Consider the following 17522-nt stretch of genomic DNA (forward strand, 5'->3'; position numbering starts at 1 on the left):
TGGTGAGTCCATTGTGCAACTAGCTGTCAGCTACCTACAGAATCATTATATGTCTTGTTTATTTACCATTTATACTATGTAAATGAATGGTGTGTGACACTGGACATGTTTAGGATGGAGACTAGAGTACCAGAGATCAGTCAAAGGCAGGAAATGTTTGCTATGGTAACAGATCTATAGAAGTTTTTTTTTCTGTTGCTACCATATCTGCAATGATATTTCCAGTTAGGTTGTTCCAACTATCCTCCCACCTTAAAAACATACAGTCAACTTAGACAATAAACTATTAATATAGAAATTGCCACTTCCTCTTTCATGAGTGATTTCCTAATGCTGTTCAGATCTGCACTGGAATACATGAAAGATTGTCTCTCATAAAGAGAAAAGTTACGCTGGAAAAATGCAACCATCTACATATTTACATAAATCTGAATAAATTTCTAACTAAAGACATACCTTCGATCTACAATAGCAGTGGTTTCATAGACTACAGCATTGCAATCTCAGCACGTGACTTCACTGCTGGAACTCCTACTTCAGCTGGCTGTATAGAAATGACAAACTTCAAAGTGGATCAGTCAAAGTAACAAATAACCACAATAGTTGGTTTTCAAGAAAACACATACAGAAAATCTGCAGAAAGATAATCTGAACAAAACTAAACGCAGAGTCTGAGAATGGACTCAAGGAACACTGCAGGAACTATCTAACTGGAATTCACACATGAAAGTAAGGCACATGAGATTGGAGTCAATTCTGACTGAAATTACATTTTTGTCTCCAAGGATTCACCTGGTGAACCACAATGAATTCCCCCTAACACACAGTTCCCTCTCAATTACATCTTGTATGATTATTTTCAGTCTCATTAACTTGAATGCACGCTGAAGTGTACCTGAGCTACTTAAGAACCAATGGAACTAATTTATCCAACATGATTTTTTTCCTTCTGACATAAATGACAGAACATGGAATATGGTTTAGTGATGGGACACTGTTAGGCTAATGCTTGGACTTGATGATCTTGAAGTTATTTTCAAACCTAGACTATTTTGTGACTCTGTATCTGGTGTTGTATTATGTCTTCTCATTTCTAAATAATTTATTAAATGAAACTACACCAAATACTTTAATAAAACTCAATTTGTGTACATTGTTTCCACACTGCCTCCTTCTCAGTGATTTGCAACATGAAAACATCAAGCAAAACACATATTTGCAAAGGCCAGTCACCTTCTCTTTGGCCATCACAGAATCACAGAATGCCCAAGTTGAAAGGAACTCAGAAAGACCATCAAGTTTCATAGAATCAGAGAATCGCAGAATCACAAGGTTGGAAAGGACCTATAAGATCATCTAGTCCAACCATACTCCCTTTACCATACCTACAGAAAACCCCTAACCATATCTCCTAGCTCCCTATCCAGATGCCTCTTGAACACTGCCAGTGATGATGATTCCACCACCTCCCTGGGCAGGCTATTCCTGTGCCTGACCACTCTCTGAGAGAAAAGGTTCCTTCTTATATCCAGTCTAAACCTCATCTGATACAACTTGTGGCCATTTTGAGGAAATGGTCCTGTTTGTTGCCTGGCAGAAGAGGCCAAGCCCCTCCTCATCACAACCTCCCTTCAGGAAGTTGTAGAGTGCAATGAGGTCTCCCCTGAGCCTCCTCTTCTCCAGGCTAAACAATCCCAGCTCTCTGAGCTGTTCCTCGTAAGACTTGTGCTCCAGACCCCTCACAAGTTTCGTTGCCCTTCTCTGAACACGTTCCAGGGCCTCAATGTCTTTCTTGTAGCAAGGAACCCAAAACTGAACACAGTACTCAAGATGTGGCCTTACCAGTGCTGAGTACAGAGGGATGATCACCTCTCTGCTCCTGCTGGCCACACATTTCTTATACAGGTCAGGATGCTGTTGGCCTTTTTGGCCACCTGGGCACATTGTCGGTTCATGTTCAACCAAGCATCAACCAACACCCCCAGATCCCTTTCCTTTTCACAGTCATCCAGCCACTCCGCCCCAAGCCTATAGCGCTGCATGGGGTTATTGTGGCCAAAGTGCAGGACCCAGCACTTGGCCTTGTCGAACCTCATCCCATTCACCTCAGCCCAGCAATTCAGCCTATCCAGATCCCTCTGGAGGGGCTCTCTACCCTCAGGCAGATCAGCACCACCTCCCAACTTGGTTTCATCTGTAAACTTACTGAGAGTACACTCAATTCACTCATGTAGGTCATCAATGGAGATGTTAAACAAGACGGGCCCTAGAACTAACCCCTGGGGGACACCACTTGTAACGGCCCATGACCACTGCCCTAGCAAAACCATTCCATTGCCCAATCACTGTCAGGTGAAGAACCTTTTCCTAGCACCCAACCTGATCCTCTCTTAATGTGACTCCACGCTACTCCATTAGTTCATTTTATGAACACATTATTATTGCTTCTAGTTGTCTATTTCTAAATAATCAGTAATTTTGGCTCATCACTGTTCCAAAGATCAAGTTAAGTTGAGTAATCTTGGTTTTCCATGTGATTAATAAATAGTCTCAGGGAATCAACACTTACTGATTTTATATGCTTTTAAAAACATACTGCATTTCTCTCATCATAATTCTAATATCAATGCTATAAAATGCTATCAGTATGGTATAAAGTCACACTGCTACAACAGATGTTACATTACATCACATCATGAACTGCAGAAAAATGAAAGGAAAAATGTTACAATAGAATGGGCTCCATGTGAGTGTGGATATTTTGTCTAACCCTGATCCTGATCCACTATACTGTAAAATGACCCATGCTTCTTACAGCTTATTTTAATGATTCTGCACAGTACAGAATCTAGACTGCTGCCTCCATGTCTTCCTCATTTCTTGCTGTTCCAGGAAGGAATTTTAACATATTTCACTTACTCTCCACTTTACTCCCATGACAGTTTCCTAATAATTTATTTATGCTTTCCTGAAATCTTTTTTTCCTGTGTAAGTCCTTTACTTCCTTTTACAGTTGATTTTTTTGTTGTTGTTGTTTCTGTTTCTGAGTAAGATCCTTTGGCTTTTGGAGCAATATCTCTCATCATTCCATTTAATTGGCATTCCAGCTGGAAACACTTAACAAATTATTATGAATAGTAGCAGATATTTTTACACCAATTTCAAATGGAAATTCTCATGTGACTTGTATAGGTATAGTCACATTTCCATTTCTCTTGGTGATACAATTACTTCTAAGTTCGAAATTTAAACCTAGGACACACCTGAACTCTGAACCCAAACACCGCAAATACATATCAGCTGTTGAAGGCACTGCTTCTAATTCCCCCCAAATAACTCCAGTCTTAAGAAACTGCACCTATGTCCATTTAAGCCTTGAAGAATTTTAGATACTGGCTGTTTTCATACATGAGTTCCCCCCAAAAAAACAATTTGTCCGATACACAGCAGACAGAATAAGGCTTTACCATAAGCTGTTGCTTTGATTGGCTTGCTTTAAGTTACAGTTGAAGGAAGAACTCTTTCCTTCCTTCCCTCTCTTGTTCAACCCCCACTTATCTCACAGAAGGAAAAAAAAAAACAAAACAAAACAAAAAAACAAAACAAAAAAAAAACCCACTGTTTAGTATTACGGTTATTAAGGAACTAAGAGTAAAAGCTCTCCAACTTAGAACAGGTACAATATCAAATGCACTAAAAAAGTATGTTAGTCACCATATTAGAAGACTCAATACAAACTGACTAGGAAGCAGAAAACACAAGAGAACTACACGACTTTCAAGTTATTTGGGTCATGCAAAAATGTACTGCCTTCATTGTACTTAGTATACAAGGGCACTCACCTACAAGGAAAAAATGGTGTTTCTGATCTCTGCTCCCAGGACTGTTTTTGTATATTAAGCAGTCAGTTCATAATATGGTTAGAGTGTTCCTGGAGCAAGAAAGAAACACATAATGTCCTGCTTTCCCAGAAGTATGACATTCTTTGGTTTGCTACAGTTCTTGAAATTTTTTTGGAGCTGTGACAGAAGTTCTTAAGCAGAGTGCTTAAGAGTAATGCTAATCCAAAGCAGTTTCTGGCTTAATTGCTAACTTTCTGTTTTGGGAAAGAAGAAAACGTGGTGTTGAACTCCTGCTTCACTTCTTACACTCAACTCAGCTGCCTGATCTTATGTCAGTCCATCAGAATCATGCTACACAGACTTTACACCTATTGCTTTCATTTATGCACATCTAGCAAGGAAAAAAAATGTAGATATGATTTCTTTTTTTTTTTTTTTTTTTTTTTAAACTGTAAATGCAGATCTCCCATGAAGTTTCTTTGGTGTCACAACAATACTATTACTAATACTTTCTATTAACAACATAGCCTGCAAAACCAAGTTTTTGGGATAACATAAATATACACCTAATCAACTCACGTTAAGTCTGGAACTGTCAATTCTGTTAGCTAGCACAACTTCCTCTTGTAGATCCAATGCAAGTTTCTTTTAAAACAGGAACATTTAGTGCACAGAGCATATAGCATCTGCTATGGGCTCCTTGGAAATAACATAATAAAAAACCCAGCATCTCTGGCATTATGAATTCTTGACACACTTAATATTACTGACTACTTTCAGCACTTTCTCTGTGAAGTTGCTCTGTTCCAAATAATTCTGAGGATTATGATAATAACAGTGAAAAAAGCAAGTCAACTCCATCCCCACATCCATGGTCCTTCCTAACTACTATTTTACATTCTTTACCAAAGTACTTCAGGTGCCATCTTTCTCCACATTAGTCCTCTTTGCCTTCTAAGTAACTTGACCATCCTTTCTGTCCAGCTAGCTAACTGTAGCTCCAACAGGTTCCTCTCACAGACTATCCATAGAATAAATTAAATCAGAGAAGAATCTCCCATTATATAAAAGGACTATGTTATCTGTGGCAACTGAGGAATTTGCCAGGACTGCAAAATTTATTCATGAGAACAGATATGCATCAGAAGAAATGATCAGTCCAGTATGGACTTTTATTTCATTTTTTTAATCTCCTGGAGGACATATTATAGTGGAAAATTTACACCTATAAAAAACAAATGAGGTTCTCTACTTTTCAGTGTGAAAAATTACCACGTGTTCACTCTTTGGACAAATACTGTAAGTGTGGCAGGAAAAGTGAATGACTATGATGATTAAAGTTTGTCTTCAGTGCTACAATCTAAATACAAGAGGTAAACAATAGCCTATAACACTCACCAAGTGAAACTTATTTTTTAAGAATCCTTACATCTGCAGCATCAAGAAGGATTCACACAGGGTCAGTAGTCTCTGAGACATAGTAAAGTTTGGAAAATTGTACCATTGAAGCAGCACTGTGAAGGACAAAGGATTTCAAAGAGAACATAAAGAATTCATTTTTGCACAACCTGTGGGTATGTTTCCCAAAGTGCTATGTCCCACATGTGAGACTTTATACAGCAACATCAAATGATTTTGTTTGCAAATATAGGAGCAAATACCATCCATACTGAGTACACTAGTGGCTCTTAAAAGAAAGAAACAACATAAGCATCTAGCTTCTTGGCACAGTTGTGCCAAAAGTAAAAGATAACTGGAAATTAACTGTTTATTGAGAATCTGAGAAAGACTAGAAATACAGTTCCAAGGCTATAGTACTTTTCACTCTGAATCTCTTCTCCGACCCACTTAATTTCAGAAATAATTAATTTTTACTACATCATCCTGCAAGATAACAAAAAAGGGGATGTCAAGGATCCACTCTGCATTTATTTGCAGACAGAAGGATGTAAGAGAGATACAGAAAAGTCAGCCTCTATGCAGCCTTTTCTTGAGGACTGTAATATTTGAGAAACCTAAGCATCACTGCTGAGATAAATGGTTCCTTTACAGATCAACATCTCTAGCAAGATTAGATAAAGGTTTAGTCGCATATAAGCCTTGAAATGACATTACAGTAGTCACAACAACTCAAATTCAGGTAACAATGAAGGAAAGAGTCTATGTATTAAAAATACAAGTAAGCAACCCCATGCACAGCAAAAACAAATTCAGAACAAAACAGCATTAAAATCAGATGTGCTGCTAAATGTTTTGTGTGATGCTCTTAATACAGCCTTTAGTTCAGACTCCCTAAGATCCTTTACAGAATTTCTGCTTATGTCAACAGAAGTTGTTTATGGCATAGATTTGTAATCTGTCTCATCAAAGGTGAATGATTTTCCTACACTGCATAAAGCAATAACTGAATCATTTGCTCTTGAAGGATCAGAAAGTTCACATCTCATTTAAGGCCTTTTATTTGTAAAGAAAGGAGCTAAATATGCAAATCCCAATATCAGAAAAGAACTAAAGTACATTCCTAACTTTCAAATGACTGACTGCTAAAAGGTGAGAGCTTATTCTTTATTTATCCTTGTGCAGACATGTTCAGTCACAGGCCCTATATCACTCAAGAGAAGTAAAAATAACACTTAAAGAATGCCTTATCATACTTTCTTATCAGCAGCAAAGAGTAAACACCCTGAGCAGAGCAACAAGCAAAATGTACTATACTAGCATAGCAGCCGTATTAAAGCAATTCACCAACCAAACAACTGCAAATATACAAGAACTAAAATAAAGAGATTAAAATATTTTCCACAAGAACTGGAGTTACCCACTTTTCAGCTTTGAGCTATCTGTTCCAAATCTCTTAATTACATTATTTCCAATCAAAATTTTCAGAGAAAACAACTGATCTGAATGTCTCCACATGAAATAATATAAACTACCAAACATCAGATCAAATTCTAGTCTACATTAGTATCTTCAATGAAGAAAGAAGACAACAATGAAAATAGTCTTATGTGGTTGCCTGACCCAACCACTTCCATGCTTGTGTCCTTCATAACTAGATCATTAAGGCAACTTTAACTACTTATTTAGAGGAAATCAACATGACAGCTAGAATTAATGACTTTCAGTTGCAGCTCTTTCTTTCTTCTTCTTTATTTTCTGTTCTTTGTTATTTGTGAGACATCCTAAGTACAAGGTATCTTCTTTAATAAAGGAGATGAAATGATATAGCAGAAGAGTCTATTAGCAGATGGTTAATATCTGCTTACCTTCTTGAGGTTATTAGGTATTTATTAATTCTTCCTTGGCCCTAGAAAAAGCACTTCTAACCAGGCACATCTTTCCAAACAGTGAAATGGTGGTTTCTGGCCTCTTCACTTAAAGCTACAATTTTCTTCTATTAAATGTTTTGCTTATGAGGTACATGTTCTCTCTGTTCTGTTTAATTCTGAACATAATGTTTGCTAAACAGATAACCACTTTCCTGACAACAGTTTAAATATTAAATGATTAATGACAAGAAGGCTGGACAGGCCATCTTGATAATACGGAGCTGTCATCTTTATTTTATCAAGATGTCAAGTGTCTTCAGTTGCAAGGACAGTTGGAAAGCTATATGCTACCACAGCTTCCTCAGCACATGACTGGTGTTTGTGTCTCCCCTTGTTTGAAGGGACATACATAAGAACTGCAGAAGCAATCTGATGAAAGTAGCAGAAGACAGAGGAAGCATTAACTACAGTAATAACACTGATTTCAAATTATTAGTGCCTGTGTATCTGTCATGTCTAGCTCATGCAAGTGGAAGAAAAATGGAACATTCTACTACACTGTTAAAATTAATTCCATAATTTGAAAAGAAATGTGAAACCTGCTACACCACCTCTCTCTAATTTCTTGTGCTAGGCTTCATTAAAGAAATAAAATAAAACAAAAGAAAAAAAAAAAAAAACAATTTTATCTCCTCAAATTTACACTACTTGTGTTTTACAGCTCATTTTACATCTGTATTTCACCTGATAAACTAGGTACTGTATCACATATTGCTATATTCTGTATGCCAACTAACTTGAGTTGATTAGAAAATGTAAGGGATAGTCTAAAAAGTTAATACATCCTAACATTTCACTTCCAGGTAAGCTGTATTAATTTTTTTTTTCCTACCATTTATGAAATGGATTTGATTGATGAATCAAGTGTCTTTAGACCCAGAATAAGTCTGCCTCCTCCTGTCCCTAAGTCTGACTCCTCCTGTCCCTGGTGGATTATGAAATACCTGGAATACAAGCCATCTTGAATGTCTTCATGTGATATGGACTAACTGGTGCCTTGGAACATCTGTTCCGGAAGCTCCTCCAACGGAGATTTCTTTCTATAATAGAAAAGCTTTATGAAACATCTTTGGGACCCAACTACCTGAAGTGAGCTCATCTCAGGAGGAAGAACTTCCATTTGCCTTGAAAATCAAATGTGCCCTCCAGATTTTAATCCAAAGTTTCAATAGTTACCATCACAAAGAAGGGGCACTCCAAAATCAGCCTTTTCTCTTACTCTTTCATACGTTTATTTCCCATTTGTACTACAGCTTACAGATTTGCCTATCTTAACAAAGGATATCTGTTTGCCCTTTTTTTTCTTGAATATGAGGGATTGGAAAGATTCATCTTCCCTTTAGTGGTGGAGCTCAATGAACAGCCATTCACAGACATACAGATGTTTTACAAAGACACTGAATGCATTTAATGGAAACTGAAAGATGATATGTTGGCCACCGCTAGAAAATTTTAAGAATTAATTTTGATTCCATGGATTATATAGAGAAATACGACCAAAGAATTTGGGCCTCACATCTAAAAGATTATTTGAATTAAAAAAAAAATAAAAAATTGGTATTTTGAGATTTGTAAGAGTGTTTAGTGCTTTAGGATATTTTCTTATTTTTCAAGTTCTTTAGTTTTTCAATGACAAGGATAGGAAGATGTGATTTCATCACTTTACAAAGTACACTTTACTTTAACGAAAAAATAGAGCAATAAGATGCCAGTTGAGCCTCCCAAGATCAACAGTTTCTATCAGAAGATTGCACTTTTCCTATGGAATGGTAAAATAACTTTCCTTTTTTTTTTTTTTTTTTTCCCACTCATGGCTGGCTACTAGTCCTATACCTACTGATGGAATTCTATCATCAATACTTATATTATTAGCTTTTAACCTTTTTCTTCTCTTAGACAATACTTACGGAAGTTTTCTGAACTGCTTTAATCTACAGCACAAGTTGCAAAGTTTTGTTGCATAAAATTGCATTTTGTTTCTATGCAAAGGAACAGTAAGATACATTGAGACTTTCTGCTATGGTATCTTAAAAGGTGGATGGCAGTTTACTACACTGTACCAAGTAGTGACTGATTCAGACAACTCACTTAGGAACTGACAGGCCTAATTTTCTTATCTACTCAACAGACAAAGGAAGGTGCTATATTCAGTCTATGTGTTTTCAGAATCCCTAATCTTACGCTTTATTTCCCTGGAAAATCAACAGTCCAAATTCTACCAGTTTTTAGTATGCTATGAGCAGAAGAAAGTGAAACATCAAGATCCCTTTCAAAATTAATAAGAAAGAAACTATCTAAAAAATTCTGGTTTATTAATTAGCTTCTATACCTTAACAAGAACAAACTGTTTGTCACCTACACTCTTCAGCCTAGCTATTAGGAACCCCGAATTACCTTCCTCACGAATTGATGCTAACTCTATCTTTTATCTGATTATCTGATATCTCTAAGTTTGTCCATATAGTGATTACTATGTTTACTCTCAGAATATCTTATAATACTTTTCTTATAAAATTATATTATCATTTTTTCACATTTTATGAATCTTTTTTTCCTAATGACTAATATTTGTCAAAGTACTAATATACAGAGATGTTTGTAGAGATCAGCAAATTTATGTGTTATTACTGGAATAATACGTGATCCTAAGAAAAACTTGACCTGTGTGAGTTTTAATTCTAAGTAATATGCAAAGCAGCTAGCACCTCTGTAATATTCTTGCTATTCTTAACCACAGCCTACTATACATGGAAGGAAAGCAGTCAAAGAGCAACGTCAGCCATTTTTGGTTGATTAGGATGGCTAACTGCATGCATGACTGTGTTGGAATACATAAACCACTGTGTTCCATAATGACAGTATTCATATGCTGAGTATCAAGTCTGCTGGCTTGCCAAAAGCAATTTTTTTGAGCTCTTGAGTTTTGCTTTTTTTTTTCTTATATCATTTTTGATAGTGTAGATTCAGAGTTTCTCATGATAGCTGAAACCATAGAAGCAGTTGCACCATAACCTAAGTACCAGCAAGCTCAGTAACCATTATTTCTTCAAGAAACTGCTCAACTTCCTGCATCTGCCCATCAGGAAAACAATAGCAGTTGCACATCAGACTGATCTATCACAGCGTCTCATCCAGCAGAGTTCACTGCAAAATGAATTGGCTTCCTTATTGCATCAAACTCACTTAGCTGTGAAGACTGGCTATATATGTTCCAATTCTGTTTGCAAATTTAAGTAATTGAGGAAATGCTACAGGTTGAGATATCTTAGAAAATACTAATAGTCACCCAGCTGGCCACCATCTTGCCCAAGTGGAAAGAATACTTCCAAAGTCTTTCTATGAGATTTAAGATCTGACCTTACAGAATGCTGAAACAAAAGTCATACAACTTTCATACCTGGTTCCTAAGAGGAATCCAACTGAGGAGTGCTGAAAGCTTTTCTTATATTTTTATTGGTTAGAAAGGTGAATCTACCCAACCAAAAACGTGTTCCCTGGAAATGGGAACAAAATATTTTTTAGATAGCTCATTAATTTTTGCATGATTCTTTAATTTCACCCCAGTGCATTATGATGTCTGTCATCAGCATATGGACTCGTGAGTAAAACACTGATCATATATTTTGAAAACACTGGTTATATAGAGTCCAAAATCCCAAAAAAAAAGAGAAAGCTGAATCGGTTAATCACATTACTACTACAGTAATTTGGTTACTACCAGTGACCTGTATGTATAATGGGCATTAATGCCAAGGAATCATAACTAATAGATATAAATTTTAGAAGAACTTGATGTAAACCTCCCTCTCTTTCTGTAGTTTCAGTACAATCAACTAAAGTACACAGCATCCAAGTCTCAAAGAACCAAAGTATATAGTTACAGTTAATTCTGAAAAGTTTCCTGGCAGAGGGTGGGGCTGGGAAACGTGGGGAAAAATTTCAAAGGGAAGAGACCCATTTTTGCTCAGAAAATAATACCTGAAAACTTGTGACAGGTTTTATGTGGGCAGTCATAGACATTATATAAGCAGATCCAGCAAAAACACTTGCAAACAATCAGTGCAGGCATCCAGCTGTAGCTGATGCTTTGCTTGTACCTTTGTAAATATTCTCCTGGTAAATGCATGCATTAATCCACTACTACAATTATATTATATGCAAGTATTTTTTTGCACAAACATACCTCCACCCTCCTTGTTTGAAATGTGAGTGCTGGTGTATTAAAAAATATTCGGAAGACAGACTTATTAAAATAAATGTTAAGAGAACACAGTGGGGTATATTTTCAGTGTGGAGCACAGAGATTTAACTGCATGACTTCCATTAGCTTTAATGAGAATTGCACAGCTAAATCCTCACACACCACACTAGAAGATTAACCCAGAAAACACAGTGTTTACTTTTTACTAATACTCTGATTATTACCACGTTCTTCCTCCTCCTCCTCCTCCTCCTCCTCCTCTTCTTCCTCCTCTTCTTCATCCTCCTCATCTTCACCTTCCTCTTCATCCTCCTCTTCTTCCTCTTCAATCTCCTCTTCTTCTTCTCGATCTATCTCCTCATCATCCTCCTCCTCATCACCTTGATCATCATTGTCATCAGAATATTCCTCCTCTTCTTCATCCTCCTCTTCCTCTTCTTCTTCCTTTTCATCCATCTCCTCTGTTCCATCAGTTTCGTAACACTCATCTACAGAAGAGTTGTCTGCTTTAACCACAAAAGGTTTTCTTTTGGGAGCTGGTTCTTGGGGTTGCTTATCTTGCGTTTTTCGTTTTTTTGCCAAAGGACAGCCATAAACACTGTGCAAAAATAAAGTATGCAAATTAATTTATTATTCTACAGATTTCTCTAGGTCAGATTGTATAACACACATCATTTAGTCATTTATTCTAAATTCCACACCATAATTAGCTGCTGTTCTCAAAACATGTTTTCAAATTACAATACTTATTAGACAATAATGAACAAGGTGAAGAAGACTTACAAAACCTGTGAAGTGGTAAATGATTATTATTGATAAGGGTCACATCATATATGTGCCAGCACGGCAGTTACAGAACACATACAATTGTGTGGGTTTTATTTTTTATTTTCTTCTTATTTTGCTCTTTTTTAAGGTTGAGAAATTTAGTTAAAAAAATAAAAGTAAAAAAAAAAAAGCCAACAACAAAGCAGCAGATTTATCCTACCTATTAGCCAACAATACAACAATCAGGTAGAAAGCAGTGCTTCATAATTCTGTACTATTCACTAAGGTTTTGACTGTTTACAGTAAATATATGTTTGAGTGAAAAATGACTGAAAATATGAATGAAAATATTCATTCTTAACAATATTGTTTGTTGTTATTACAAATGATGAATTGCTCTTAAATGTTCAATTCTTCATTATATGTTATGAGGCTGAATAAATGGGAATGAATGCTCACCAGTGCAACAAAAACTAGCAGTTTTTACAGCCAATGTTGGAAGTGTTGTCACATAAAAAAATAAAATAATAAAATCGTTTGTCAGTACAGGAGAAACTCTTCAAAGCTTAGTACACTTTCTTCTTCAGTCATGTTAATACACCGTAACATAAGTAGCACCTTAGAGTTTTGCTCTTCTACCACAGTAGTCAGTCACCAGTTTATCAGTTGCATGACTGTGTTTCCTGAATGTGGTCTCCCTTGTTGTAACCCCTATCACTACACTTAGTGACAGCACACAAAAATTATTTATTTGCTGAATAGCTTTTTAGCCTTTTTCCTCTGATTAAGTAATTTTGTGACATTTCCACTGCTCTTTCTAGCTTTTTATACCAAGCTACTTATGTCTCCTTTTACATTATATTTTCCTACCCTTTAACGTGATTACATCTGGACACAGCATTCCCAGAGACATGTCACCAGTGCAGAGTAGAGAGGCAGGATTACCTCCCAATGGGGTTTGCTATCACCCAGGTGCAAGATCCTGCACTTGCGTCTGTTGATACTCATCAGTTTCAGCAGGGCCCACTGCTCGAGCCTGTCTAGGTCTCTCTGGATGGCCTCCTGTCCTCCAGGTGTGCTGACTGCACCACACAGCTTGGTGTCATCTGCAAACTCAGTGTGCACTCAATCCTACTATCAATATCCCTGATGAAGATGCTAAAGAGTACCAGTCCCAGTTCTGAGCCCTGGGGGACACCACTCATCACACTTTTTTGTCTCCTTTTGGACACTGGGCCACTGACCACCACTCTCTGGACATGATTTCACAACCAGTTCCTTGTTCACTGAACAAAAATCCCTATCTGTCAAATCCATATATTTCCAATACAGAGAGTTCTATGGAGGACCAGAAGGCTTCTTTGTGGTGTCTGTATCTCACTGTGGCATCCCAACAGTTACGTATCACAATTACTAAACTGCTACTTAGACAACAAGCAGTCAGTTTTATCTGGTTGCCTAACTAAGCCACAGCCTTACATAAATCTTAAGGTACCTGCTCATAGGACAGCTGGTTCAGTCTGCCTGGCACACACACTTGGGGATCATGCAAAGCCACAAAAAAATGGGTATCCATGTTGGAAAACTTGTTTTGGGAGACCTTCTTTGAGTCGCAGACACCTCTTTCTTTGCAGGAACTCTAGTTCTCTTTAGAGTCTAATGCAGTGTGTCTAAATTAGATTTCATCCTCCTTCCATTAACACTATCAAAAAATACAGAGTTCCTCCATCTAGATAGATTCCTGTCATCCTCATTTGGGTTTGGGGAATGTTGACTAGATTACATGGCATCAGGGCCTGCAAGGCCCCTCTGCGAGGTGAGGCTGATTTCAGCTGGCTCCAATGACCGCACCACAATGTTCAGCTGTCCTGCAGCCAAGATGGTGGTACCTCTTGGAAAGCATATTTAATAGAGTGTAAAACATGTGCGCTGCAGTGTTAGAGAAGAGTACAAAAAACAACCCTACACCCAGCAAGGTCAGGAAACGTAGAGGGGAGGAGGTGCTACAAACATCACAGCATGGCACAGCATGGGGATGTGCCCTGGAAGAAGCTGAAGCCTGTGGGGCAGCCTTTGCAGGGGAGCTCATGCTGGAGCTGGGGAAGAACATGAGGGGTAATGCAGAGCAGAGAGGAAGCCATGTGAACTGATCTCAACTCCTCACCCCATCCCTTTGCAGTACTTCAGCACCACAGTATGTGATAATATACATTAAAATTCAGGAGATGCATATCCAAACCATCTACAAGGAACTCTGAGAGAAGGCAGGAAGTTCTTGAGAATTGGAATTTCAAGGTGCTGTAGTGCCCAGGGAAATGGCTGGATGGTGACAGAGGAACCTGTTTCACTAAGGCGCACAGCAGGTTGCAACTCTGAAATATATGTATGGATCATGGCCTGGTTTTAGAAACCTGTACATCAATTCAATGCAATTTAAGAAGTAACATTTATTGAGTGGATGTGTCATGCCTTCTTGTCTTGACTTCCATCTTTTTTCCTTATGATGTATATTACCCTTACTGTAGCTTCTTTAATGTCAGTATCTTTAAGTGATATTTTCATAAATTCTTGATCTTTATTTCCATAGATGGGAGTAGGGTTAGCCTCAAGAATCCCCAAGATTTCATTTCTTTCTCTTATCATAACTTAGAACAGAACAAAATGCAACAGAACAGAACGGAATAGTTGTATTTGGAAGGGATCTGTAAATGTCACTGAGTCCAGCTGCTGGACTACTATGGGGCTGCCACAAATTTAAAACATATCATTAAGAGCATTATCCAAATGACTCTTAAACATGGACAGGGACAGGGCAATGATCACCTGTCTAGAAAGCCTCTTTCAGTGTCTAACTATCAATAAGTAAGCCTTTTCTAATGTCTGGTCTGAAACAGCTTTGAGCAATTATCACACACCCTGTCACTAATAAGAGGTAGAAAAGATAAGCACCTCTTTCTTCACTCCTTCTCAAGCATTTGCAGAGAGTAATGAGTTTGCCTCTCAATCTCCCCTTACCAGACTAGCTAAACCAAGTGTCGCCAGCCTCTCCCCACAGAACATGACTTCAAATCCTTTTAGCAGCCTTGTCATTCTCTGGACACTTCCAAGGACCCTAACTTCTTTTTTATATTGAGGAGCCTATAACTGTACACAGTGTTCAAACTGAGGTTGTACCAACACTAATTATAGTGGCAGAATCACTTCTTTTGATTGGCTGGTTTTTGATTGGTGTTTAATGCACCTCAAAATACAGCTTGCCTTCTTGGCTGCCCAGGCATACTGTCGGCTCATATTGAGCCTGCTGTCTATTAACACTCCCAGGTCTGTTTCTCCTGAGCCACCCTACAGGCAGTTATCTCCCAGTCTGCACCTGTGTTCGGCGTTACTCCATCCCAAAATCTAGTAGTCATTCTTGTTAAATTTCATGCTGTTGCTGATCGTCCAATGCTCCAATATACCTAAACCCCTCTGCAAAGCCTCTGGTCCATCAAGATAATTAATAGTACCTTTCAATTCAGACCTTTAAAATTTTCAGTAGTCTGGGAACTGGGGAGGAAGACAACAGAATAATGACTACATCTATTCTGATTTGGACTGTTGTTTAAACTTTGCATATAAATACAACCCTAAGAATTTTAAGGTACATATTATTAATCAAAGGTAAAAATAAATAGTCAGCATGATTTCTTGTCATTTGTAATTTTTTTTAATGGCTTTACGCTTTTTTCACATTTATTTAAAAGTATATGAGAATGTAAGATATTACTCAGGATTCAGGTCCCACTGGAAGGGCATAACCGCAATGGAAATCAATGCCAGCCAGTCAGCTGCTGGATCTGGCATGATGTTGTTATAATTACTATTTGCAACTTAGATATTCAGATAACATTGTGAAATGGACATTAGTTTTTTCATGTATCTATTCTTAGTGTCTTTGCTTGTAGAATTACAAGAGAAATGAACAGTTGTATATTTTAAGGGTGGGACTGACACAGAAGGAATAAGGAACACAGCACTTTTCAAAGGAAATCAGTTAGGCTAGGTACTTCTGATTCAGCTTTTGACCACTCTTTCACAATTTGTACAGTTTGTTGTCCATTTAGCCTACAATCCTGTATTTGGTTTTTTGCCTGTGCTTGGATTATTAGTTTACAAAGCTACGACTGTGTGGACAATTTTCATAAAACCTTTAAAATACTGTCTCTTGTAAAACCTTAAAATACTAGAGTCTTCTTCAGCTAGAAAACCCATATACCTCATATTTATCTCATATACTATAGACCTCAGAGTCTCTGAGTGTTGAAAAGTTATTACTGAAATCTTTCAGAAAGCTGGGAAAGAGGACACCAGAGCTGGAACCTACTATTTAGCTGCCCTATTTTCTTTTTCATTTTTAACCTGTTCTGCTATCACAGCCTTTGTTTCATTAATTTTTCAGATTCTGCCTCCAGGACACTTCTCTGTTTCTGGCATTTTCCCTTTGGTCTCTTTGGAGAGCATGCCGAGGGAAAGGAAGCATTCAGCCTCCCAGCAGTCTCTGCCTCATCTGTCACCGACTTCCTCTTGCAATCACATACTGAGAATACAGTCTCTCTCACTGACCTCTCGTTCCTCATGTATGTATAAAATCTGTTATTTTTTATCCTTATTAGCACCTGCAATTTTCTCCCCATTTTTAATTTTGTCTTTTGTGATCACTTCCTTTTATACTTGTTTTTAGACTTTTTTTATCCCTGCTCAAAGCAATGACTTCACTGATTTATCTGCTGTGTATGCCTTTGTCCATTCTCTTTTTTGCTCACCTTATTTCCCTCGTCAGCAATGTTTGTCTTATTTTCCCCTCGTGCTTTAACTCTCTTAGCTTTCAGTGGAATATGTGCTTGGGCTTTCTGAATATTCCACATTTGTTGACTGCATGTCTCAGTCTTTCAGAATTTATCATGAATAATTCTAGTGGAAAGAACGTTACTGAATTTCATAGCGATAAGCTCCAAGAGAACATATAGATATTAATAATTGAAGAAATAATATATGAATTTATATTCCTTAGTTAGAAGATGATTTATGGGATGTTTTAAACTCTCAAATGATTTTGCATCATTAAAAAATATAGTGTCACTCACTGTTAGATTTCTTCAACAGAAAATACACATCACTTTCCCAGAGTTGAACTCCTTGATTGCAAACATATTGTTTAACCAATACAATTTTAATGTCAACATAATTAATATAATTAATATTTTATAGCTATGACAACTAAAAATACCTGATTATATATTGTATAGGACCAGAGAAATGCGTGAAATATTACAAATCAGATTAGTGAATAATATTCTCCTTTGGATTATACACTACCACACATATGAAACGTGTGACATAACA

General features: G+C 37.3%; 1 protein-coding gene across 17 annotated transcripts in view; it reads right to left on the reverse strand.

The window, feature by feature from the left end:
- Nucleotides 1–17522, reverse strand: part of MYT1L (myelin transcription factor 1 like) — a 277706-nt gene that overhangs the window by 83443 nt on the left and 176741 nt on the right. For 16 of the 17 annotated variants that reach the window (XM_015859374.2, XM_032443418.1, XM_015859366.2 and 13 more), the window contains one exon: nt 11597–11970. In XM_015859374.2, the coding sequence (XP_015714860.1) occupies nt 11597–11970 (374 nt within the window). Of the gene's footprint in view, nt 1–10568; nt 10673–11596; nt 11971–17522 lie in introns of those variants that run through there. The other variant, XM_015859372.2, reaches the window with a different exon arrangement.

Source organism: Coturnix japonica, chromosome 3 (assembly GCF_001577835.2).
Source record: "Coturnix japonica isolate 7356 chromosome 3, Coturnix japonica 2.1, whole genome shotgun sequence".
In the NCBI taxonomy this organism is placed as follows: domain Eukaryota; kingdom Metazoa; phylum Chordata; class Aves; order Galliformes; family Phasianidae; genus Coturnix; species Coturnix japonica.